This window comes from Chelmon rostratus, chromosome 19, assembly GCF_017976325.1.
Source record: "Chelmon rostratus isolate fCheRos1 chromosome 19, fCheRos1.pri, whole genome shotgun sequence".
Lineage (NCBI taxonomy): Eukaryota > Metazoa > Chordata > Actinopteri > Chaetodontiformes > Chaetodontidae > Chelmon > Chelmon rostratus.
The window spans coordinates 860,321-887,395 of NC_055676.1; the positions used below are offsets into that span (position 1 = coordinate 860,321).

At 39.7% G+C, this 27,075-nt stretch overlaps 1 protein-coding gene across 1 annotated transcript in view; it reads right to left on the reverse strand.

The window, feature by feature from the left end:
- dcc (DCC netrin 1 receptor) overlaps nt 1–27,075 on the reverse strand; it is a 245,886-nt gene that overhangs the window by 178,883 nt on the left and 39,928 nt on the right. The window contains exon 2 of the mRNA XM_041960176.1: nt 2,617–2,982. Coding sequence (XP_041816110.1) covers nt 2,617–2,982 — 366 coding nt within the window. The remainder of the gene's footprint in view (nt 1–2,616; nt 2,983–27,075) is intronic.

Below are 27,075 nucleotides of genomic sequence, written 5' to 3' on the forward strand. Positions count from 1 at the left end.
AGGAAAAGAGACAGGAAGAAGCAATCAGGACAAGACAGGGATTTAAAATAAGAAAGGTAGGTAATGTGTTTGTGTGTCTGTGTATGTGTGTGAAGGAAGGAAGGGTTTTAATATTACCTTTACAGAGCCATTAACATGGTAAAACAAAGGTGAACACAGAAATTGTAATGTTGCTTTGGTGAAAGGTGAATATATTTTGTGTATACGCATGGCGTAAATATATCTATGCATGGTACTACAATATGAAATGTACTTTTAAACCAAACTTTGAATTTATTTCTGACTGGAAAAAATTACTCAGCATTCAAGCATTCAAACGTATTTTTTGTTTGCTTCGTGGGACTTTTTTTGTTGAGATAAGGAATCACTTATTGGTAGTTGCACTTTGTATTGAAAAAGCATGTAGTTCACCCTATCTAGAGAAATGGACAGTCACAGAGAATCACAAAGCTTATCTATTAGATGCAAGCAGCACCACTTGGGTTTATTTTGTATTTTGTATGTTGTATTGAGCCCAAGAAGACGTATTGTTGGATAAACAAGGACTCATTCACTGGTTGAACTGCTGGTTTTCTATGGAGCACTGAGTCTTTTCTAGTTCAGTATCTAGTTGTCATTATGGTTTTTCCATGTTTTTTAGTCTGTTCACTATTGTATAGAAAAATAAAATAAAAATAAGATTCATTTAATAAGAAATGATTAACAATAATTGGCTAGTTAGAGCTAAATATTCTTTATTTTTATTGATCTTTAAAAGCGCAGTCCCCACAGAAAAATTCTGGCCCTTGGGTGAATGCGGTTGAGGACCCTTGCCACCTCATGTTATGAATAGGCTACAATATGTTGTGAAGTGTAACATTTTCTATTTTGAAATAAATCTGCCATTGATCAATAAATTGTTAGTAATGATGAATATTCAGTGTAGCTGGAGATCGTTCACAGCCATCATGTCCCCAGGTGAATGTCGTTTTGATGTGACTTATTTCCCTATCGTTGACATTGTTGTCATGGTGACGATAACTGCTGGAGAGAGTGTTGTGTGTTGTTGCTGCAGAGTTCATTAACGTTACACCAGAGGATTTGCTATCAGCTTCTAAATCACATACACAGAGTGTGTCTAATTTTCTCTTGGAGTAGTGTAAGTGTAGTTGTAAGAATCTGTCTGAGTGAGAAAAATAAATATGAACAGCCAGAGCCTTGTCTGTCTCAGGGTCGTGCTGGCCTAATCACAAGAGATGTGACGTTAATTAATCGATTAAATATTATCTTGTCATTGGCAATCGTTCCGGACGTCTGACTTGACAAAAACCAGTTGCGGACCTTTGGGTAATAAGTTTAAGACTCGTGCTCTGAATGATTGACGCAGTGCACCTTTAGAGTAACCTGCACATCGGGTGGCTCATGCATGCCTCATTTTGCACTCAGGAAAGTCCAACATGGACTGAAACATTTGCTCTTTTGCACTCTGTGCACTTTTTATTTACGTATCAAACATACATTTTTAATTTAAATGCCTCTGAATCTTGTTTTTGTTCTCTGACAGTGAGTCCTCCTTTGCTGCACTGTAACTCTATCCTGACCGCTGCACCAGAGAACAAGACAAAGGAAAACTTTATTAAGGCGCAGCTCAACCATTGTGAACCATGCTGCTTGAAAGAATGTGAAAAGCTCCATGCTAATACTAAATGAGTGAAAATAAATAAACATTGCCAAAACTAAATGCAAATTGCTGTTTGATAGTTGTAGTGTTCTTTATATGTCTGTTGATGGATGGCAGTATTTCATGTCACAAATACAAATTATTGGGCATTAAATTATGTGAGCAAAGACTTAATTTGTCACAATCTGTGGCTAATTGATGACGTAAATATAAATAATCCAATGTTTCTCAGATTAATCTTTCACTCCATGTTTTTCAAATCAACATAAATTTGAAATCCTTCAGACACGAGAGGCACTGTCATACAGTATGTTGGCCCGCAGTATAGACAATGCATATTATTAGTGAGCAACATTAAGCCTTTATGTGTGTGCGCGTGTGTGTTTGTGTGCTCATGTTTCTATATTCTGTCACGGGTTAGTTTAAGGGTTCGGGTTCGGGTTAGGCAAGTAAGGGTTCTGGCAACCTGTTCTCATTCCCAGAGACTGAAATAACACCACCTTGTCACTCCCCTCGGTGTTGACACAAGGAACCCTTTAGCATCGTATGAGACGCACTGGGCTTCAACCTACTCCAGTGTAAACCTATCCATGGCAATATTAGACGCCCAGAGAAATGCTTTCTCATCTAGTGACATACGATGCCTTCCTGCCAGAAAGCCTTGCTGACACATTTAGGTTTAGGCGTTAAAACTACTTTCTTAGGTAAAGGAAAAGATTGTTCACTTTTGGTTTCTCATGGGACACGACCCCTGTGCTTCTGGATGAAACTCATCCACCTTCCTACCTTCCCCTATTTGCAGACTTTCTGAGCCTTTGACTCTGGCTAAGTCATGCAGACAGTAAAATTAAGTAGTCTGAAAGTGGTTCTTTGTTAAATGTCTGTACTGTATTTTTCACAGAACATAATTTGTGCATTAGAACAGAATATTATAGAATACAATACAGCTCTCTTACCAGCCACAGTGACCCTGGCAGCCCGGCTAACAATGCTCCCCAGTCCATCCAATGTGGCGAGGCACTGATATCCGCCTTCATCAGGCCGGTGGTGCCGTGAGTGCACAACGTTCTGCACCAGCAGTGAGCCGTTAGCCAGCTGCCGCCGCCGCTCGTCCACAACCGCGCTCACCAGCACGCCATCCTTACGCCATGTGATGGTGGGAGGTCCTGCCGCCGCGTCAGACTGCGCCTGGCAGTCCAGCTGCAGCACGCCCCCCCGAACCGTTACCGTGTCCTGAGGTTCCTGAGTGAAAGTGAATTCCACAAAACCTCCGAGACTCGATGAGGAAGAGGAGGAGGAGGGAGATGAGGAGGTGTCTGAGGCTGTAGGAGCAGAACAGAAGAGGAAGAGTTAGATAGAAGTACATTTATGAATGAAAATGCTCTCCATCACATAAATCAACAACGAGACAGGTGTGGTTCAACACAGGGATACATTAAACAGGATGTCCAGTGGTAGGCTATGCCATATTCTTCACAAGATACAATAAATCAGAACAAAACAAATACATCAGTACATCTGCAGGTAAAGAAACACTGCATGATGTCATTTTACCTCCAGATCAAAAGTTATTATCACAATTGCCAAAGGGCCCAAGATCCTCCCAGAGGCCCCATGCTTATTTGGTCAGAAATCAGATTAATTGTATATAAGCCACTGATTGAGATGATACAGAAATTGCAGTTTCTTTCTTCGTTTTTTTAACATTTGCCTCTCTACATGACCACAAATGGTGGTCACTTGGGGCTGACAGCTGATTTTAGCCCCAGAGCCTCAAAGCAGGCTAATCTGGACATATTCATATGCTGTTGCATTGGAATATAAAAAGACTGTGTAGACAACAGATGTTCATACTGTCTCAATGACACAGTGACTTCAATATTTCAATATTACAATGCTACTCACTATACTAGACTATAACCAGATTCTGGTTGTGTGTACTCATCTATTCCATTATGAACTAGAACCTAACAACACTTAGACAAACAGCTTTACAAAGGTTCAAAGAAACAACCTTTACTGCCTGCCTTGAGGAGGCAGATGAGATCAGAACCATGATGCCTTTCTAATCAGAATCAAAGCATTCTGTTCAGCTGCAGGTGACGAAGAACTACAAACTGTTTATTTTCTCATGCTTTTATGTATTTATTCATGTTTGTTTATTCATATTTGTCATTAGTTTTGTCACATGTGTCTCGTCACTGACTGAGTTTAACCTCCGACCTGTAGCTCTGACTCATCGTCTCTATCAAAGCCACATCAACCTGTTGTATTTTCTGTTTTTCTCTTTTCATATTTTGTTTCATCTTGTGAAAGGCTCTGACAGCAAAGAGGGGTGGCGCTGTCTCTCCTCTCATCTTTAAAAAGTCTTTCATCCTGATCAGACGGGCACTTTGTTCGGTGAAAGCAGCCGTTCAGCGCCTGTGTGTTTCCTTGAAAGTCTGAACAGAGGCTCGCAACTTGAAGTCACATCATTACAGCAAGAAGTTGACTTCGAAGCACACCAGATGTTCTTTTTTTTGTTTTGACTGATGTTCTTTTGAAATCTCACAGCTTCAGTTTCTCCTGCAGGAAAACTCTGATCAGGGTATCGCTGGGGTATACAAAACAAATCCTCTGTCTGTGCTCCAGATTGCACTGGGAAAACACTTGACATAACCGTCATTTAATACTCATTACTGGGACTTTCCTTTCAGCATAGCAGAGGGCAAACGTGACAGGAAGACAAATAATAACACTTCTTAACGTGAAATGTCCCGACGGTTTGGAATATTAACTGTGTCTCATTTCTGAAACTGATTTTGAGAGGACATTTTTAACAGGGATCTCAGACTTTTTCTCTCTCTGTATATTTAGCCTTGTGCTGCCACAGTCTTTGCAGTCGTTACTGTAATGGCATTCACTTCAGACCTCAGTCATTTTGAAAGTGATACAGAAATGCTACATGCTTTCTGCTCCTGTGACATTTTAAAGCGACCAGGATTCTTATTCAGACGTGGACTGGCCGGGGATAAAGGACGTCATTGTGATTCTCACACATTCATCTATTATTTTTGGGCTGTAATGAAACAAATGTGAATACACCATGTCTAAAAATATTGGAATCAGTCTAAAATACTGCATTTTGTTTAACTGTGTATAAATTACCTCTGGTTGCTAAAACCACAACATTTCCAAAGAAAATGCTGTGCAGTCAGAACTGGAATCAGAATCTGTGTAATCTTCACACGACTGTCAACATCCCTCCTTTCTCCCCCTACCTTTCCTTTCCTGTTGACTTATCCCCTTCATGCCGTCCTTCCCCACGTTTCTTCTTTCTCTCTCTTTCTTTTCCTTCATGGTTTCCTTCTTATTGATTCCCCTTCAGCAGTCCTCCCCCAATCAGTAAATCACTATCTTGACAGCTCTATCTGTACTCACTCCTACCAGTCACACACACACGCACACACACACACACACACACACACACACACACACACACACACACAGTCAGTTCATCAATTGGCCTTGTCCTCGTTGTCCTGCAGTTTGATGCTATCACTCCCTGCCTGCTCTCTGTCCTTCTCTATTCTCTTCTCTGTTTTCACTGCCTGTTGGTCATTTTTTCACATTTCATCTCTAACATGAAGCTGGCTTTCACTTTCATGTTTTTGAACACAAAGTCTTCATTTTACTGGTCTTTTATTTCAGTAATTTCCTCAGTGAATCCAGGAAGTTTAAAAGATGATGTATTTTGGTACTGATTCTAGGCAAAATACACAACATTGCATCAATTAGGACGCTTCTATGTTAATAATGAATTCAGCCATGGCAGTCTTTTGGTCAGTGCACAGCAGGTTAGTGTAACATGCAAAAATGCCCTGAGTATACAGCTCATATATATGTATTTTCAACAGTAAGTTAATGATAAATATTTACTTGGGTTTAAACTGAGCTTTCACTTGTGGCAAATCCAGGACACTTACAAAAAAAAGCATTAGGAAATTAAGGACCCTTTAAATAAAGCATTATGAAAATAAATTCAGACGAGCAGGAAAACAGGAAATGTTCGGTGAAGATTTAATCGTCTTTAATTCTTATGACTTTGAGAAGAAGAACATCCTTCAATTCTAACAAAAGTCTCAACAGTCAAGGGAACTCATCATGAAAGCGCTATTGATGAAGACATTTTTTAAGCAAAAAGGACAGTAATCGTCTGTCTCCACCTTCTCTCTTCAGGATTTGATTTTGGATCTTCTAAATATCGTTCAGTTTTGTCAAAAAAGGCAAATAAACAGGCCATTAAGACTGTAATGAGCAGTTTTCATTCTTGACATTTTATTGACTAAATGACCAAACAATTATTTGACAGATACTAGTGACTAATCGATAATGAAGATACTACTTAGTTAAAACTTGGCTGCTCAAAGTCTTTAATAGACCAGCGTCAAACCAAAGAACAACTCACAACTCGGCAAAATACAATAAATAGATGATGAAGACTTGACATGCATAAGTTATTATTATTATTATTTTTTTAAAATATATCCAAAAGGCCCTCAGCACAGGCTGACCTGTTCCACAACAGTCCTGGCGATAATTAGGACAGACCCAACACCGTCAACAACATAATGCTGCGAGGCTACAGCCCCTGATTAGACTGGATTTGGGTCCAGTGTAACTCGGTCCAGGGTCAGGACTCTGTACAGCAGGCACTCAACACCTCAAGTGAGTCAAGCCCACACAAGTAAAAGACACAGGTTGAAAAACATTTTTAATGGGAGCAGAGGGGAAGAAGGATATAGAGCCATCCAGGAGTTTAGCTGATAAGATGAGAGTCAGTGACAGTGAGGTGGACAACAGCCAAGACCAGCTGAACACACACACACCCTCACAGTGGCTGACACCATGGGTTAGTGTGTGAAAATCAGACTGCATTAAGACTCTGGGCAACGGCCAAAAAATGTGTTAAGCATGTGTGTGCGTGTGTGTGTGTGTGTGCGGGTCTGTGTGTTTAAACCCTACTGGCTTCTGGCTGCCAGCAGAGAATAATCTTGACTGAAAGGAAGAAATAGGAGGGAACAGACACTATGACGAAAAAAGAGGGAAAAAAGAGGGCGATGAAGAAATCATCATCCTGACTTCATTCATGAAGCCTGGAAGTCTTCAAAGCTGATACCAAGAATTATTTCATGTGCATCTGTGTAAATTGCCTTTATTATTTTCGTGCCTCATCACTGTTCAGCGAGGCAAGCTATAAACATTTCCCTATCTTTTCTAAATTAAAACACTGCAAACTGAACTTTTCACATCACAGATGACAATCAAACATGTGCCCTACAAGTAAAAAAGATAATTCAGAATACTTGTTGAGGTGTAGTTATAAAGATGTAGCTGTTTTTTAAAAGTCTTTTGTTTTTAAGAATCTTGTAGAACCTGTTACATAACATTTGTAATTCTATGGGGAAAAAAAGAAAAACTTTCAGTTTTCAGTCCAGTTTCAATGCACAGCTTTTCCGCAAATCACCACCATGCTGGCTGGTCTGTGCAGTTATCAGCTGTTCCAACAAAAACCTCAACAAGGAAAAAAATGAGAAGCAAAAATCCACAAGTCTTTGAAAAAGCCTTTAATTCACCACTGAAGACCAAGCTGCCTGAACACAGGGCCGATGGGGGGCCATACAGTTGGCCTGGCCAGAAAGTCTGTTTGCAGTGTGCCACTGTCGGCGAGCTATCTTCATGGCCGATGTTCCATGTTTTAAGCAACAATAAATAATGAATCAAGTTTAATGATTCACGGCAGCATGTAATGCCAGCTGGGATGAATTACTCCACATCACTTTACATCCAGAAAGTCGTGTTTCGACAAAGTTGAGAGAGCTCAACGCAGTGCAACTGTAAAAAGACGAAACACTGGCACATTTAGAAAACATCTGCATCAATTTGACACATCTGCTGCTAATACTCACACCACCACTAAATAGACAAAAGTGCTGAAGACACACAAATACGCTGCAAATACTCACATGATCACTAAATATAGTTCTGGTTGCAGGTATCATGGATTTGTTTCCAGGGGACACAAATATGATGAACTCAGCTGGGTGATGCTTGTTGTTGCCATGGTGCCACTTTGCATTGTGTTTCTGTATTTTCTTAAGCAATTGCACATTTCCAGTTTCTACCTGGAAGACTCTATAGCTACACCAAACAACATCAACATCAACAACAACAACAACAACAACACTATCTACATTCTCAGAGGTAAATCCTCCAAAGGAAACACCTGCAGAAGTGTTCATGTTATTGTGTCCACTCCTCTGTGAAATCAGCATGGAAACCAAAACATCCCTGCTGTCTGTGTATATGTGTGACAGCATAGCTGTTGATTTTTACCCCCCAACACACACACACACACACACACACACACACACACACACACAAGCAATATACTGTATTATATATACATATATACATATATAATTGTATAATTGTGTATAATATAAAAGTGTGTGCCACCAGCATCAGTGGCAGCCTGTTTCTTTTTAAGTGCGTACACATGTTTGAATGCTTTGCAACAATAATATTAATGTTCTTTTACATTACAGTTTTACATGGGGTTTATTTTAAATCAGGCTGAAGGAGTGCATGTGTGCTTTTCCATTTGGCCCTTGTCAAAACATTTCAAGAGAGAACGGTGACACTCCATCCCCTGGGAGAGATAGCATCATATTCTGTGTGTGTGTGTGTGTGTGTGTGTGCGTGTTGGGGGGGGGGGGGGGGGGGGGGGGGGGGTTGCAGGTTTAAACCCCAATAAGCGTTCTGTCTGCACGTTTTTAAAGGAGACCTTTACTGCTGTCAGACACAATTACCAACCAGTCAACAGCAGGCCAATTATACACACACACACACATACACACACACACACACACACACACAATCAGTGTGAATGACAATAACAAGGTAGCTTCCCGTCAAAGAGGCGAGGAGGGAATAACTGTCATAACGCACACACGTACACACACAGAAATTCCTGAATGACAATTTTAAAGTAGCTTTGTGTCAAAGCGAAAAGGGAATAGTTGTCATACACGTACACATCCACACACACACACATACGCACACACTCACACACAGTTACTTCTGTTACTTTAAATACACTGTATTACCCATCGGATCAGTTATTAGAGAATATTACACTGATTACATCAAACTGATTATTTCAGGAACAGCGGCCAACCTCTGACTCTGCAGCATACAGTACGGTAACAGACCAAACACCGCAGACTTAAAACTGGTTAGCGTCTGTGAACAGTCTGAAGACAGTTAATGCCAAATAAATCCCCCCATGGAGTCCACACACTGGTGGTGGTGGAGACTGATGACTCTGCTAAGGCAGATAGACTGATGAGGCTGATGAATCTGAGAAGACTGGATGGTGATAGGGAGGTGGAGGAGAGCACATAACAGCAGCATTAATGAACTAAAGCCGGCAAAGACAGTCAACCAAAAAGAAAGCAGCAAGATGATGGCTCACAATGAATGTGTGTGCTGTGCTATTAGATAGATGTGACAGCTGATGAGAACAGCTGATATCTTAGCTGCATGAGAGGAGAGAATGCAGGATAGAGCTACCAGCCTTAGCATGCAGATGAATAGTCTTACTGAGTAAACGTTCCCTAAAGCTTAATTTAAAGTTGACTGGCAAGCCCGTGCTGCTGAATACACTGTTAACCCAGTTAAAGTCAACCAAAGGCCAGTTGTAGTAAAGAGAAAGCTAAGTGGTTAGACTCTATACAATTGCAGCTCAGTGGCTAGCCTCAACATCTGACACCCATGAGCACAGTAGACACTGTAAACAAGTTAGAGTTTATGCTTAATCAGGCTTCCTGTCAATTGGTTACTATAGCTTTTACTAATCTCTTTTAACAGCTACACTGCAGAGTGGACCTTCCTATGGGTTCCTTCTCTGACCCCTGTATGAAAAAATAACTAAACTAGACAATATCTGTGTTAAATTGTGTTGCCTGCTGAGTAACTGTGACAAGGCCGATAATCATCTGTAATCAAAATAACCTGGCCAATTAGCCGTGGCGTAATGTGATCATACAAAAAGTAACAGCATTCAGGGACAGATTTGGTGTGCTAACAGTGGGATAATATCAGAGATAAAATGGGCAGTGTGAAGTGAAAATGGTGTCAGAGCAGTTCTTTTGGGCTTTGATCACAGATTCACTTGCTGTAAACCCTGAGAGTCGAGAAATAAAACACAGCAGCTGAAAGCTGCAGGATGAAAGGAAAAACCAGGATGAAAAGAAATACCAGTGAGGGATGGAGGCAGACTGATGATGTTCCGGGTTTTTTATTTTAAAGTCTCTCTTTCTCCCTCAGTCTTCAGTTTTCCTTTAATCTTATCTCACTTCCTCATCTATCATCTTCATTTTATTGTTTTTTGTTTACTAAAATGTTTTTGTTTAACATAACAACAATAACAACAACAACAACAGCAACAACAATAATAATAATAATAATAATACTGTTTTAAATGCAAGACATTAAAGTTCAAATGTATGCTTTTTGGACAATAATCAGCAGTAAGTAAGAATGTTATTTCATCATCATATCACCATTTACTCAAACCACCAGATTTTCTCTCACGTTTGAGGTTGAGTTTCTGTAACAGATGTTTGGCTGAGCAAACTGAGCAACACAAATTGGTTCCATGTTGTTGAGAAAATGTCTTTCAGCTGGAAACCATTTCCAAAGGTGGAAGGCCAGCAGTGTGCAGTTCGGTCTGATGGTCCACCAAACTGCCTCCAACTGAACGCTGCCACAAACCTCCAGAGTCTGGTGGAAAAGGGCAGTGTAGTACAACTATAAGGCCTAGAACTTTAATGGCCAGAGGGCCAAGAGCTACTACGACTGCAAAGTCTAAAGATGGAACACTGATATAGCTGAGGGCTACAGGATGTGAAGCCAGGCTGACTAGAAGGCAAATAGCTCGAATTAGAAGGTTTAGAATGGGGACAACTGTAAGATCTAGACTTAGAAACCAATTGTCTGGGGCAAAAATGATAAGAGGACTTCGAGAACTAATATGTCTAAATCTTAAAGGTTTATAGCAAAGAGTAACAACAAGGCCTTGTGACTGGACTGCCAAGAACAAGAACCTCTAGAAGGCCCAAGGCTGCAAGCACAAGGCTAGAGACAGAACAACTTCAAAATTTACAGCTAGAACAACTACCTCTACTACTACTACAACTACTTCTAGAAGGCCTCGAGCCAGAACAACAGGCAGAGAGTTAGTACAACTAAAAAGTCTCCAGCTATGACAACCACAGGGTCAATAACTAAAATGATTACAGGGCCCAGAAATAGCAGCAGAAGGATCAGAACAAAGAAAAAACTTCATATATCTCATGTCTTGTCCTAGTGCATTTTTGTTGTGTGTATAATGCATTTTGAACTGCCTTATTGATACAAATAAACTTGCCCGGCCTCTCAAGGTCCAGAGGTAAATGCCTATGAGCTCGAACAATAGTACACTGTAGATACAGTAACTAAATGTTCTCAATGATAAGAGGACCTCAAACTAGAATGACTGGCCCCGAGCTATAAGCTGAATGCCTGGGGCTAAAGTGACTACACAGAATAGAACTAAAGGCCCAATATGTCTTCATCCCAGGTTATCAAATACCAATGCCACATTGTCAGGCTCCTCAGCATCTCATCAAGATGCACAAAACACCCTTTACCATCTGTGTGCAATGCACAAAGCCTTCACAGCCTCTCTAACACACAGTTACCATTGTAACATAGTTGCAGTTTGCTTAGGTTCAGGCATCAAAACTGCATGGTTAGGTAAAGGAAAAGATCGTTTATTTTTGTTTCCTCACAGGACAAAAGCCCTGGTCTCCTGGGTGAGGGTCATGTGTACGGCCCATCACTCTACACTGACCACCACCCCCAAAAGGCTTTTTCGCTCCTTATACTTGGTCACTTTGCTCTAAGTGTGTAAAATTGATGAGCTTAGAGTGGAGTTAGTTGAAAGCGTGGTGCATTTCATACGCCCTTGAGGGGTGTGACAAAATGTCGGTACTGGGCGCCCTGGGAATAAGACCAGACTCGAAGGCCTTAGGCTAGAGCTGAAAAAAGCTAAAATAGGCTTCCAACTAAAACAACTACAAGATCTAAAGGTAGAACAGCAAAAAGCCTTAAACTAGAACAGCTGTAGGATATCGAGGTAGAAGAAACAAAGAACAAAAATGATGAGGCTTAGACAAACTAAAAGTGCTGGACCTAGATTACAAGAGTTAGAACTAGAATGACTAGAAGGCCCAAAGTCAGTAACATGACATACAGCTACAGTAACTACTGTACAAGGCCGAGAGTTAAAACTCAAATGTCTCGGGCTATAAGGTCAAAAATATCTGTGGAACTAAAACAGCTAGAGGTTTTCTCTAGAAAGTGTTTCTCATTTCTAAAGGTTCTTCACATCAAATAGAAAGTGTGTAATTGTCTACACAACACAACAGTAAGTACAAATATTCAAAAATATGAATAAACATCTGCAGCAAACACTATGACTCCAGTCAAAACCACACACACACAAATCCTCTTGCTTCATCAGATTTCATGACAGTTTACAGTACACAGTACAGTATGTTTGCATATGTAATTATGTGTAAGTATTGCTTATATGTATGCTACGTATTTGAAATCTGCTTCAAATTCTTCCTACTTCTTTTCTTGGGTCTGCCTTTCCTCCCTCCCTTTCCATCCGGCTTCCAGGGTCATTCTGCTTGCTTCCTTCCTCTCATACCCCTGTCCGTCTTCATTCCTTTACATTTTTTCCACATCTTTCTCCTCTTTTTCTAGTGTCCTCTTTTTCTAGTCTCCTCCCAACTATGATCAATAATATACCAAGTCTCCTTCTAACCAGCCTTGTGTGTGTGTGTGTGTGTCTGAATTTACATATGTGTAAATGCTGTAAGTGCTTGTTTGCATCTCGAGTTCACCTAGTTAACTGTTCGCATGAATTGCATGTTTGGATTTCATGAGAATAAATGTACAATTCTTGCATGAATGATTAGTGTAAATGAGTCTCTCTCTCTCTCTCTCTCTGTCTTAACAGCAACTCTGTGTGTGTGTATGTGCATACAGCACCACCATTGAATCAGGGGTTCCTGCAACATAGATAATATCAGATGACTACATTTCCACTCCACTATTTTGTTTGGCAAACTATGTTTCGGGACACACATATTTGCTGTTGGATTATTTGTTGGATATTCTTCCAAGCCAGGGAGTGTGCTATCCTTATTCCACACAGAAGGAAGTAAGGAAGTACAGAGTTCAAGACTATGACACCGGAGACTGTAGTTTATGGCAGGTGTCCTGTAGGTTTGCAAGTCAGAAGAGAGACCAAGTGTGCATATATCCAAGCAAAAATATTTAGGAGTAAGACAAAAATATATCACTGCAGGGCCAAAAGAAGAAAGGTCTGCACACTGTAGGGCTCCAAATACAGTAAATAGTTTAATTCTCTTTTGGAGGCAACATTTCAATCTACAATGAGCAAAGTGCTGTGAGAGCCCAAACAGAACCAATAAAATGATCATTACACTTCAGTATGAATGTTTTGTGATGGCAGTCATTTGTTCAATATAAATGCTTCCTTGTTATGTTGATAAAAAAGTAATACATTTTGATGTATTTCCTAATGTATTTGGATGGTATACTGTATGCTGCTGTTATCTGAAAGATAATCCTGGCAGTTCGACATACATTTCTTAATGCTAATATTCTATATATTTATTTATCTTGTTAGGAGAGAGGATGCTGTTAGCTTCTAATTGCTTCCTGTGTAGTAGATTTTTTTTTCATATTTATTTGGGAGGAGGGAGTGCAGTCTGATTCACGTTCAACCTTACCTAGACTATGGTGTGAAATTTCAACCTCAAAGAAAACAGTCACTGGACTGAACACAACAACAGCAAATTGGTTGGGAGACTGCTGCTGGGAAAGACATTGAAAATATATCAATAAATATAAGTCACAAAATAAATATACAAGATATCTTAAAAAAAAAAATAAATACATAAACAAATTCATGAATAAGATAACACTAAGATGACAATAAACTGGGAAGAGTCGGATTCAAATCTGAGAAGATGCAAATGAGATTTAACTCAGAATAGGCTAGATTTTGAAAGAGACACACTGGTTGGCATTCAAAGAAATGATCAAAATAATTACAGTAGCAACATATACAGCAATCAAAACAAATTATCATTACTTTTCATATATGAAGTAATCAAAATTAGTGAATAGCAGTAATTGCACTAAAAGACAACCTAAGAGCAGCCGACTGGTGAGAGTGACATGACTGTTACTGCCCTGATGGAACTAGTGCTTTGAAAATCCACCTTACACTGAATTGAGCATGTGAGCCTGTAAAGTACAGGTAACTCCAAACTGTGCAGTACAGACATGTGAAATTCACACAAATTCAATGACCTTACATTTTCCCTCATCTCCTCCTCCTCCCATCTTTCTTTTCCTTCCTTTCTTTGCTATGTTCCTGAATCAATTCATTTTTCCACCAGCTTTCAGTCTCTCTGTCAGGGGAAATCTCTGCTGTCATCCTCCTGATCTGAAAGTATAAACACTGAGACCCCTCTGATACTGTCTGAGACACTGTGTGTGTGTGTGTGTGCGACAGGATAGGGGTTATGCAGACAGCACATGATTGACACCTTCTCACATCTTGACAAATACTGTCAGTCTGTGTGTGTGTGTGTGTGCGTGCGCACACATGTGTGTGTGCGTGTGTGTGTGTGCATGTGTGTGTGTTCACATTTAGAAACATGAACACACTTGCTCTGACCAACCACACACGGATTTACCCCAGAAAACCTGCCACAAAAAAATGTAAGAGCCAGGCTGACTTGGAGCTCAGATTCATTATTCATAAAGCTGAATATATATTTGTCGAGGGTAATGTGACTGCTTCCTCTCTCATCTAAAACTGAGAAGATTAAAATAAAAACTAATAAAAATAAAAAGCAGCTGAAACATAAGTTCTACTCTCCTCTCCTACCAAATATATTAATATAGTCCCCTGATTTGGAACAACACTTAAGATAAGATAAGATAAAACTTCATTGATCCCCTGCCGGGGAAATGTGGGTTTTACAGGCAGCTGGCAATAGTAGTACGACTAACAACAGACTAGAAAATAGAAAATACAAAAGAAAAGTTGACTATGTATATATGCACATTTTATACAAAAGAACTATAAAAATCCCATTCTGTCTTTTGTTCTTCTTTACTTATTAGCCACATGTGAATGTTTAAGTGTATTAAAAGGACACTCCACCTATTTTACACATCAGTGTGGGAGTACGGGGAGTATTAGACAGGCAGTGAAAATGCGTATGGTGCTTGAGAGGCATCATGTGTACCAATGGATCTGTATTTTAGATGAGCTGTGTCTCGCTGAGAAAGTGACACAAAAGACATCATCTGGGTGAGTCAGTTTGGCCTTGGAGACTTGGAGATAACTCTAATGCTCAGTAGTAGCATTACTATTTGTTGTACTGTGTAGTGTGCTTTATTTAATTTCTTCAAATCTCAAAGTGTTCCGTCTAATTTTACAATCCTGTATCTTTGTGTGTTTGTGCAAACCAACATTATCCACTGATGTGCTTTTAATGTTTATTCTTTATTTATCAGATTGTTTATTTGACTGTAAACGAGGGCTTTTGTTGCTCCTCACAGACGCTGAAGACTCATCAACGCTCAGACACATCTGCTGCTGCGAGGACCGCCTTCACACAGCACAATACACAGCAGGCCTGTGTGTGTGTGTGTGTCTGTGTGTGTGTGTGTGATATCCGTGACCAATCAAGACAGAAGCCACAGGCTTTCCAACTGCCGTCCCTGGTGACAGAACTGTGGCCAGCCAATATGTCACACACAGACACACGTGCACGCACACACACGCAAACACACACACACACACAGCGTAAGCCTGACAGATTGGTAGTTTATGGGTGTTAACAGACAGAGGGAGCCTCTTTCTTCACCATCATCAGTCATCAACTTCAGACCCTCCTCCTCCTCACACACAATAGCCTTGCATGTGTGTATTGTGTGTGCGTGTGTGTTTTTTGTTTATTAAAGCAGGAAACAAACAGGGAGAAACTGGCGGCTGCAGGTCAACAGTGTGACCCCCAAAACAAAGCCTGAGTGTGTATGTGTGTGTAAAAAGGAAATTAATTCAAGGTCAAAGGTCAACAGCATGTTGACCCGGGGTGAAGAAGGAGGTCATCATCCAGAAAAAACAGACTGGGGGTAATGCAGTGTCTGGAGAAAAGCAGACATTGCTAAATAAGAACACATTAGCACACATTAACGACACAAAATTCAACCTGAGACCGTCATCCAGTCTGATCCACCATGTTCTCCTGTATGTTCAGAGCCACGCCCACTAGAATAAAACAGATGACAGCTGTGGAACATGACCTCACTGAATGATTAGCACTCCAACAATTTTCTGAATTCCAAATTCTCTTTGTCTGCCAGTGTGCTATTTTGTATTGGTACCCCTTTGTTGTACCCTGGGCCAAAGGGGTGGGGTCCCTGGACCTGAGATTGGTCAGCCCATCCAGTTATCCATCCAGTGTGGCTCTTTTTTTTTTTTTTTTTTTGCTACACGATGTAGTTTCTACAGTGGTGTATTATTCTTTTACTTCAGTTGCTAAAACTTTGATGTTAATTAGATGGAACATCAGCCATCATCAAGTAAGAACATGTATTGTGTCCATTTGAAGTGTAAAAGCAACCTTCTTTTGCTTACTACTGACTTCACATTAAAATGATTTTTCTGTGAAGCACACGCAGGTATAAGCTTAGTATTTTAGTTTACCAGTATTAGTTTACCAGTTCGATTAATAAGGTCAGTGTGGGTTCAGTTGGTGGTGTTTCAGTGGAAATTTGTTGGAAATAGACGTAGCACTGAGATCACATGTTTTAGAACTACATCTTTCTATAGAGCTCAGAAACTGATGTTTGGCTGCCAATCTGGGTTAAAAACCAACAAGAGGAAAGTAAATAATGGCAAATGTAGGCACAAGAGAATAATGATTAAAATATGAATAAATAAGAAGACTTCAACTCTGACCTAACAGTAGATGCTTGATTGAAATCACCATAAAAAAGTAAAGGTTTAATGTGATGAGAGCGGGAACACAGAGGAAACAGTCTGATTTGTTCAGTATACAAACACAAACAGACAGACAAACACACACACACACAAATAATCAACAGAACCCCTAAACAACCACCCAGAGGCCTGTGTGGTTTATATTTAGAGTACATGTTAGTCACCAGTGTGCCTGTGTGTGTGCATGTGTGTGTGCATGTGCATGTGTGTGTGTGTGTGTGTGAGTGTGAGTGTGTGTGTGTGTGTGTGTGTGTGCATGTGTGTGTGTGTGTGCGTGTGTGTGTGTGCGTGTGTGTGCGTGTGTGTTGGGGGTTGGTGGCTGTTAGTCAGAGTCAGTGGAGCATGAAGCTGGAGGAGGGGCGTTGCAGTGGAGAATGATGGAGATCTTACCTCCTTCCTTATTTCTTCTCCTTGTTTCCTTCTTTCACTCCATCCTCTCCTGTGTCTGACTTTCTGCCTTTTCTCACCTCTTTCACTTGCATCCTTTCATCTTTCTGTAACTTCTTTATTCCTTTATTCCTTCCCTCCCCTTCCCATGTTGTTTTCATTGCTCTTTTCTTCTCAGCATTTTACATGGTTTTTAAATCAATTCCTCCCTTTTGTTTGACAATCTCTCTCTCTCTCTCTCTCTATATATATATATATATATATATATATCTGCAACAGCAAATATGTGGCAACCAAAGCAACATAACAAGGAAATGCTTTTAAATAATAATTGGATCTGCAAAATGTTCACTGACAGCATAGTTCCCTCTTTTCTTACATCTGTTCGTGTCAAATAAAGCATGAAGCACGTTTTGCTGCGACTGAGGAAAGAAATTCATGATGAGTAAAAAAGATTGGAAAGGGTCTCCTGACATCCTCAAAGCAGAATCAGACCAGGAACCAAATCATCTGTTTCAAGCTGCCAAGAATGACCACAGTCACAGAACATCATCATGTTTAGAAGCTTTTAAAGACTGTGACTGATAAGCCGAATGAAGAATTATCATACCTGCCAACTTCCAGATCTAAAAAACAAATGTGGATTTTGGAAAAAAAAAAATAGTAGGGGGTCAAGAGCTCCTCAATGTTTTCACCTTTCTGGTGATGTCTAACAAATAAAAATAAGTAGTAAGTTGTTTCCCCAACAGTCAGAATTGCTGCAAGTTCTACTGGCTTTGAGCAACATAACAACATGACCCAAACCTAAAGCCATGGTGGCCAATCAAAAGCCTGAAAAAAAAATGACTAGTAGGCTACGTGCACCTGAGGTCTGATCCTGGGATACCATAGTAGACAAAGGAGATAACAGCGCCCACTCTGATGTCAAACAAAGGAGATGATGGCGCCCACTCTGTTGTCACAAGCCCAAAAGTCAGTTTTCCCTGTCTACACAACAGCAAACAGATTTTCTATCTTCATCCTGAAAGGGTTTTTCAGAAAAGCTCTGTGTTCAGTGACCTAAAACTGCATTTGTGTGCAGATAAAAAGGCCAAAAACTCTAAAAAAGCTACTATTGTCAGCTTCTTGATGGTGACTCGAATGCGTGTTCAACACGGCAAATTTCGCAATATGCATGCTCTTTTCCTTCAAAACTTTCCATAAGAAACAGGAGTTCTTCTTTTCAGGATGTGTGAAATTAGATTTTTCTGACCCTCCATTTCTCTGTCCGTCTCCCACTCACTGTGGAGGACAAGGCACAAGCAGCTCTCTTCATGCAAATGCTAGGAAATGACGTTTGGTGTAACTGTATTGTCGTCCAGATGGAAACAGCAGACTTTTAGAGCCGTAGGGCTAATACACACTGTACAGTGTTAGAAATAGGTTGTGATAAGGAAAAGGAAAAAAAGGTTTGGAAATTTGAGATAAACCAGGAGAAATGGGAGTGCACCAGGAGAGGGAAATGAAAGTCTGCCAAGGAAAATCAAGAGGGTTGGCAAGTGTGAGAATTACATGCATCAGAAAACCTCCCTGGACAAGATACATACACAAAAATGGGATTTAGGTTCATGTTTCACTTTTACAAGAGAAAGGGCATCCAGGATGAGGGCTATCTCCTCCTGGCACCAGTAGTATCTCAAGGAAACTCTGTTAATGGCCTGATGATGTATTTCTTGTCTTTTTCCAGATGTTGGAAAAACTTAGGCATCTTATATCAGGGCCGATATGACATATACAAATCTACTAGAGAGCAGCCAGACATTTACAACCAGTCAAAATTTTAAATGATGACAAAGTGAAGAAGAGAAAATTGTATATTCATAGTTTGGTAACAAAAGAGCTAAACAGTCAACACACCGCGGTCAATACATCTGCTTGGTCTTATAATTCTAATAATATAAAAACACTGTCTGCAAATCCTCATACACACTGTTGAGAGAATAAAACACAGGACAAAAAACAAAAAAATACAGATGTGATATGTTTGATTTGTTTCCTAACACTCACTGTTGCTGGCTGTTCGCTGCTGACCGCCGGGCTGTGATTGAGCCGTGTCCATGTGAATGAGGTCAAGCCGGATGTGAAATCAGATGAGTTTACTGTCTGCAGGATGTTAAAGAACTCCTGAGCCTGCTGTGATCATGATATACCAATGATGTCTCAGTGTAACTGCTGATGATAACACACCTGATGATAATAATGATGAAGGAATGTGACCTCTAGAAAAAGGACTGAGTGATGAAGTCTGTTAAGAGCAGGAGGAGGAAAAAAGCAGTATGTATTTGCTTAGCCAATCAGATTCAGGGAAAGAAAGTCTGAGTGGGACTGACATGAAGTAGTCGGGACTACAAACTTAAGTCTTGGAATATGTCTATTTAAAGGACACTGCAGCTCATACAGTACATATTGTCCTAGCATTTGTAGGGGCTAAAACCCTCTTTGAGTGGTTTGAACCTGGTCTTATTCCTGGAGACCAACACCTGACCAACCACAGCTCACTACAATGTGCTTTGGTGATCCCTGAGTTTGATGGAGTGGTACGTGCTGGACATATCAGCACAGCTATCAGCAGGTACAGAGACTGAGAAGCTTCTGCAGCACACAACAAAAGTTAAAGGCAGCATCATTAACCTTATTGGTGATATTCTCTCCAAAGAAGACGTGTATGTCTGGATTTGCTGAGAAAAGCATAATGGTGCTTTGCCAAATCTGGAAATTGCTTCTACCAAACAGAGTTTCTTGTGTACTCAAGACAGTTTTTCATGTGATCGAAAAAAATGTGTTTTTATTATTTTTTGACATTGAAAACTTTCTTGTGTGCAACATGTCACTTTATGTGTCACACAATAGGTACCAGACTGAAGAAGCTGGGTGATATTTTAAATCCTACATGGCCTCCTGGTGTGAACTCCTGACCACATGGTTTTTACTAGTTAACTGAGGGGATAAAATGCTTCTACTTCATTTCCAATCCAAATGCGAATCATTCAGAGTCAGGACTCCTCAGTAAGACCTAGTTATTTCTGTTTGTGTGCATTCAGACATGATTGTGTGTAATGAACTACAGTGTTCATTGACATAAAAGTCAGTGTGTTATCACATTTGTTCAGTTTGCTGTCTTACGCAGTGAAAAAAGCAGTGTTTGTGTGTGTGTGTGTGTGTGTGTGTGTGTGTGTGTGTGTTTGAGCTGTATGTAGGTCAGAACCTGCCAGGAAATCTGTGTGTTCTGTTCCTGCGAAGTGAAGCAGTCTGCTTCCTGTGTGTTCAGGTTGTGCTAGTTTGTCAGCCCACCAAGAAACAGGCTCATTAGGCTAATTAGTCAAACTAATGCAGAGGTGACCTGCACAGCGGAGGGGCCCCGGGGCCAAACAGATGGGATGGTAACACCACCAACCTGTCAGTGCTGAGCTCACAGTCACTGAGTCAACAACATGGAGGTCTTAGCCTCAACATGTTCAGACCTCAACATGTTGACCTCAACATGGATGTTGAGCCCAACATAAATGTTGCTTTTGAGCCAAGAGGACGAGTAAAACTGAAATGATGTGACATGACAGACAACCACAACAACACAGCAGTGATGATGCTGAGAGTGAACCCTTCTTCCATATATAAAACGACTAACACAAACACAATGTCTGAATAATGAAGGGAAACAGAATTTCTGATTGTACAGGTGGATATAACACCTGCATCTTCACTGTTACAAAGACATTTTCCTTCACTGGCTCCCCAACAACAAACATGAAAAATTGTGGTTACTGAAATGAACAATGACACTTGAATGTGTTCCCCTCTAACCTGTTTAATACACTTTAAATTAACTTAACCATATTTGCCCAGTTGGTTCCTCCAAGAGTTTGATTAACAGCTTCCACAACACCATCAAACCGAACAAACAACATCATAATGAAGGCATAGAATGAATACATTTATTTTAAAAAGTGAATGAAATGTAGAAAAATTGGTCACAACAAACTTTGCTGCATGAAACATTGTGGTGTTACAGAGGTGCTCTGGCCTACAAAGTGAAATTTAATTGCAAAAATTGCAATTTGCAGTAAAATCCTACTCATCACACATCTGTTAAAAAAGTCGTAATGTGATTTTTTTGCATATCATTCACCCCCTTATAGATAGATAGATAGATAGATAGATAGATAGATAGATTGGGGTTAAATGAATAAAATGATGCAACTAGGTGCAACTAGGCAACATCACATCACTGTTTTCCTGTGTCCAGACCAACTGAACTAACTACAGGTGTGAAAGAGGCCTTTACCTTTGTGCTACCCGCAATGGCACTCAATTTTATTTTCTCACTCTCCACATTATTTTCATTAGTTAATCATATAAGTTAAAGAATGATGGTGACTATATTGAAAAATAAAATCTGTGACAGCTATAATGAGACAGCATTTGAAATTTTGGTAAAACAGTGATGAGTATATGCACTGACGTGCATAATGCTCAGTGGAAGGCAAACGGTAAATGTAAATTGCAAATATGTTTCCAGTATGTATGCATTTAGAACAGTGACATCAGAGAATGGCTAGCTCTGGGTCTGAAACACACATCAAACTAATGAAACACGACCACACATGCATGCGGACACACTCTCTCAAACAGTGTTCACCTCTAACAATAGATGTTAGAACAACATGACAAATTACAATCCACATGTCAGACTCATTTCTTGGTGAAAGATCATTTCTGTAAATATTATACTGTTGTTTTATGCTTCTGTCAACAGGTTGTTTACCAGTTTGTACAAAATTGTATCCACAAGTTCCATAATCATACAATAGCATACAATTAACCCAAAATGCATGAAGAAATGTATTTTGTTTTTTTCTGTCCCGAGCTGAGACTAGTGTTTTCCTCTCAGGCTCCATACAATGCCAAAAACTTCCACCCGTCAGTAACAGGTCAACCTCTGCTGACCAACAGTCGACAAAACGTGAGTGTACATTAATAACTGATGAGTGACATTCATATCATTGCAGAGCTTCTTCTGCTGCAGTGCTGCTGTGAAAATGCTAAATAAAATCCAGACCAGCGTGACTGTTCTCAAATGTTGCTCAGCAGGTTCAGGTATTTATTCTTCAGCCTTGTTCTGCTCCCTGTGTGTTGTCTCAGAAACATAATGTCAACAGAAAACACTGTCACACAAGAGTCTCCTTCGAAAAGGAGAATCTAAATATCTAAAAATGTTAACAACTTCCTCCTGGTCCGCTTGTCGACTTTGATTCTCTTAAACATGTTTTTACAATCCCTTTGTGGGCTATCTCAGTCTCTACAGCACATATACTACTTCTCTGCTTAGGTTTTCAGTTTTTTGTACTCTACCTGTCTTTGCATCCAATAACATGTCAGAACAGCGCTGTTGGGTTGTTAATGACAAAGGCTGACTGAATGAAGAGGAGAATGGTTGACCGGTTTCAGCATTAATATCCTCTCTGAGGTGCAGTCGGCCTTCAGACTGACAGACAAGTCTCTTGACATCAGTCATCACAACTGTCCTCTCTTCCTGCCTGTGATGCAACCAATATATAGTGTTTCTTTGTTTCTAACTTGGATTATTAAAAAAAGAAAGAAAGAAAGAAAGAAAGAAAAAAGCTAAAACCAGGTCTGAAATATATATGACTAAACAGTGATCATCAGAGTTCTGATCCAAACAGCGAAGATGATCCACAAAACACAAACAAAGAAAGGTGAGGAAGAACGAAAACATGAGGACCTCCAAGCTTTAAAATATCTGTCAATCCATACATTCAAAACCCCCTACTGAGGGGGAAATGTTAGGTTAAACTGAGAGTTCAGGAGGTTTTAAGTCTCATTGTTATTAATTAATTAACTCTGGCAGCTCTGTAAAGCAGTGCTTTGAGCTAGATGCTAACGTAAATATGCTCACAGTGCCAGTGATATTTACCAGGTTCTCCGCCTTAGTTTAGTGTGCTAGTGTGCTAATATTTGCAAATTAGCACTAAACACATAGCTGATTGACATCTCATTAGTTTTGTATTTATTTGGTCATAACCTGAAGTACTGCTAAAGTATTATGCATATAATATAATCATAATATAATATCAACGTTTGTAAATGGTAAATAGACTGTATTTATGTAGTGCTTTTCTAGTCTTCCGACCAATCAAAGCACTTTAGAACACGAGCATTCACAACTTGCAACTTGGGGTTCAGTATCTCGCTGAAGGATTCTTCCACCCCTTGCAGAATTTATGATAAATTCTATGAGAATCCATCCTGTAGATGTAAAGTGAATGCAAAAAAAATTTACAGGAATATCAGATAATCACAAAATTCATTATGCAATGCACATATCTGTACAGTGTTTCCTGGCCAGATGGACAGTGACACCCAATCACAAGTTAAAACCTTCCCAATCCAATAAAAACCAGGCCAAATCACAACCTTGCCAGAAACCCATATAAAACTGTAAAACATTCAGTGTGCAATACAAAACACATCATAAGCATACAAAGCTTCATATCTGCACTGAATACCCAAAGATAAAATGTTAGACAAATAAGCTGTCACAGCACACAATGAGTGCAGTCAGACAGCCAAATTCACACAAATTGCAAAATGCACCTCTGGCAATGTAGTGTTCTGCCATGAAATGTGAATCACAAAGAACACCAAAATCTAACCTGTTTAAAAACTCAGCCTGTGTGTCCCATGCATGCACACACACACACAAACAAAGCTATGAAATAAATATAAATTCATCAGTAAATGCCTTAAGACTAAATCAGTCACAGAACAAATCATTCATCTTTATGCAGAATTGATGTCTTTAAGTTGACGAATATTCATAACTTGAAGAACTATGACTAGAACAGTCAGTGCAAGCCAGGTCAGCTGGGCTAACGCATGGATAAATTGAATCTCTCCGTCAATTGTCAGGGAGGTTAGAAAGTAGTCCCCCAAACCGTCCCAAATGTTGACAAAGTAGCCCACATTTCATCTACCAACCCAATGCTATTACTTTCCACCTAATACGGTCAAAAGTTGGGCAGCCAATATAGCAACACTGTGTTTTTCAATTCAGTTCAATAGTTAGACCACAGCTGAGCACCAACAAACTGCCGTACAAAGAGCCACACAGCCTGCAAGGCTGAAAACATCAGCCTGATACAAATGCACTAGACATCATTCTGTAGCTCTGTGTCATTTATTTCATATTATCGTATCTTGAGCTGAACCTACAAACTACAATCTACAAACAGCAGCTGAGATAAATAAACCCAGCTTTATCATTTTATGTAAGAAGCATTTTGATGCCTCCTGCTGTTTTTAAAACTTTATTGTTATGTTCTATTAGAGACATGAATGAAAACAGGAGCTAATGCTACAACACAGCTGTAAGAACTGACAGCTGACATGAATCAACAGTGTGTTGCTTTGATCTCTGCTGCAGGGGAGATTATTTCAAGCAGCTGAATGTGAAAAAATGTCTACACATGTCATAACAAAAACATAATAATAATTACATTGTGAACCTGATAATAACTGTTAAACTGCATGGAGCCAACAGCGAGGAGTCTTGCCTGTAACTGCTCGAATTGAACCTGAATTGGTTAGATCTTAAAAAGCAGAGAAGAAGAAGAAGATGTGGGATGACAGGACATCCAGAGTGGAGATGTTAAATCAGGACAGAACGTCCTGCTTTAGGGAGAAACCATCAGACACACCGCAGTCATGTTGAATAAAAACATGTGTCTGTCCATCAGTGTTAGCTAAAATCTGACTCATCCAACAATAATATAAAAACTATAAAGTAAACTTCATAATGCATCTTTTAACTTGCTGCAATATTTTCTATTTTTCTGTTCTATCAGTCTGTTATATCTAAGATTGGTCTGTGGTGTTAGATCAGTCTTAATTTTCCTCTTACATCAGTCTAAACAGTATGACAAAAGTAAGACTGACTTATTTTAGCCTGAAAACTTAGCCACCCTACCCCTCGGCTAACTTACAACTAAGAGCCATGTGTCCATAATAGCAATCAGCGACTGCTAACCTAACCACTGAACAAAAAACATGGTTCATCATTTGTGGTCTGTCAGGAGTGTTGTGGAGTGAATAATGAGAAGAGAAAGAGCTTTTAAAGAGCGCAGGATAAGCTGTTTGCTACCGGTTCTGAGGGTTTATGGAAGTCTTTTGTGTTGTTTCACTCTTCACTGAATAAGCTCAGTAAAATGTCCTTATAACTGTCATATTCTACAGAATACAAACATTTCCTGCTGGTGTGAAGGGAGCTGAGTGTGAGCCATGTTTTTGAGCTTGACAAAAACTATGAATTTACCCAGAAGTAGTGGCAAATGAGTCCTATTTATGATGATTAGGAACTAGACAGCTTTGTCCAACAAATGAATTTAGATGCTATATGAAGTCTGTTAGTTAGATCTCAGCCATATTCAAAGTCCTACCTTACTAAAACCAGGCCCAGAACTATTAACATTTTTTTTGCACTTTCTCTCTCTCCCTCACTGTTTGGATCTGTCTCTCTTGCTAGTCTCTCCCTGTGTGTGTCCGATAACAGTGTCAGAGATTTTACATCTTACATTTTGCCAGACATTAAAAATCAGACACATTTTAGTCTGCCATGACGGGCACACTGCGCTGATGCATTATGATTTTTACCCCTAACAGAAACACATACATGAGACCAAACATGCAATATTGCTGCTTATCTTCCATTTTACCTACACAAAACCTCAGTGTGGTTCTTTAGTAAATTAAGACAACAGACACAATGTCACTATTTATCGCCAAGAAGGGGAAGCAAATTCTTATTAAATATTCCACCTGAACGTGCTTGGAGCTAAAGACGCTGGTAAGAATCTCTGGTGTTCACACCTCGATGTAAAGTGTGATTATATAAAGCATCTAACAATGGATGCTAGGACATCCCATCCTGGAGGGGGTTCCACAAGAAAAATAAATAATCAATAAAGGAGTACTGCCTTGACTCTCTTGCACGGGCTTTGATCTCTGTAGAAACACAACAGTATCAAACCAAATGACAAGACTTCAGGAAGCTGCTAAGTGGTGCTGCTGTCCTCCTGGACAACAGGTCCAGCATCCTCCACCCACATCCACACTGCTCCTGTGCTGTACTTAACAAGGTAACTGTGGTTTTAGCAGTCAGCCTTACTCTGTTATCTCATTCTGTGCTGAATTTATTTCTATAACTTTTCTTTTTTGTGTTAACCTCATGATGCTAGCATGCGTGCAGGTGTTTTCTGCTAACGACAGCTAGAATCTCCCCTTTAGCTGCTGCCTGGACAAAATTTGAAATCTTTTTGTTAAACCACGTCACCAGTAACATGTCACTTAATTTGATTTTTAGAGTCACAGGATTGGATTTCCATGCAATCAACAAACTAAGCTGAGTTAGCGAGCTTGGTCATTCATGTTTAACTTGTGTTGTAATCTAATCAAAGGTCCGAGGTAAGATGTAATCCTCCATTGATTTGCTGTGAAATCTGCATGAAGGACATTTGTTGTTGAGCTATTTCAAGTTTTGTATGATGTGTCATGTTGCTTTTCTCCCCTTCTGGGATGGAGAAACTTGCAATCATGCTTCGTTTCTCATAATGATAATATAATTTATAAAAATTGTCTCAAAATGATGACACACAGAGATGATTATTATGAGAAACCATCCTACAATTTTTATTTGGTCAATGCATTATGTGCAGACAATCTTAACTTACCACACCTAATATATGCTTTCCCTGTTATTACACATTCA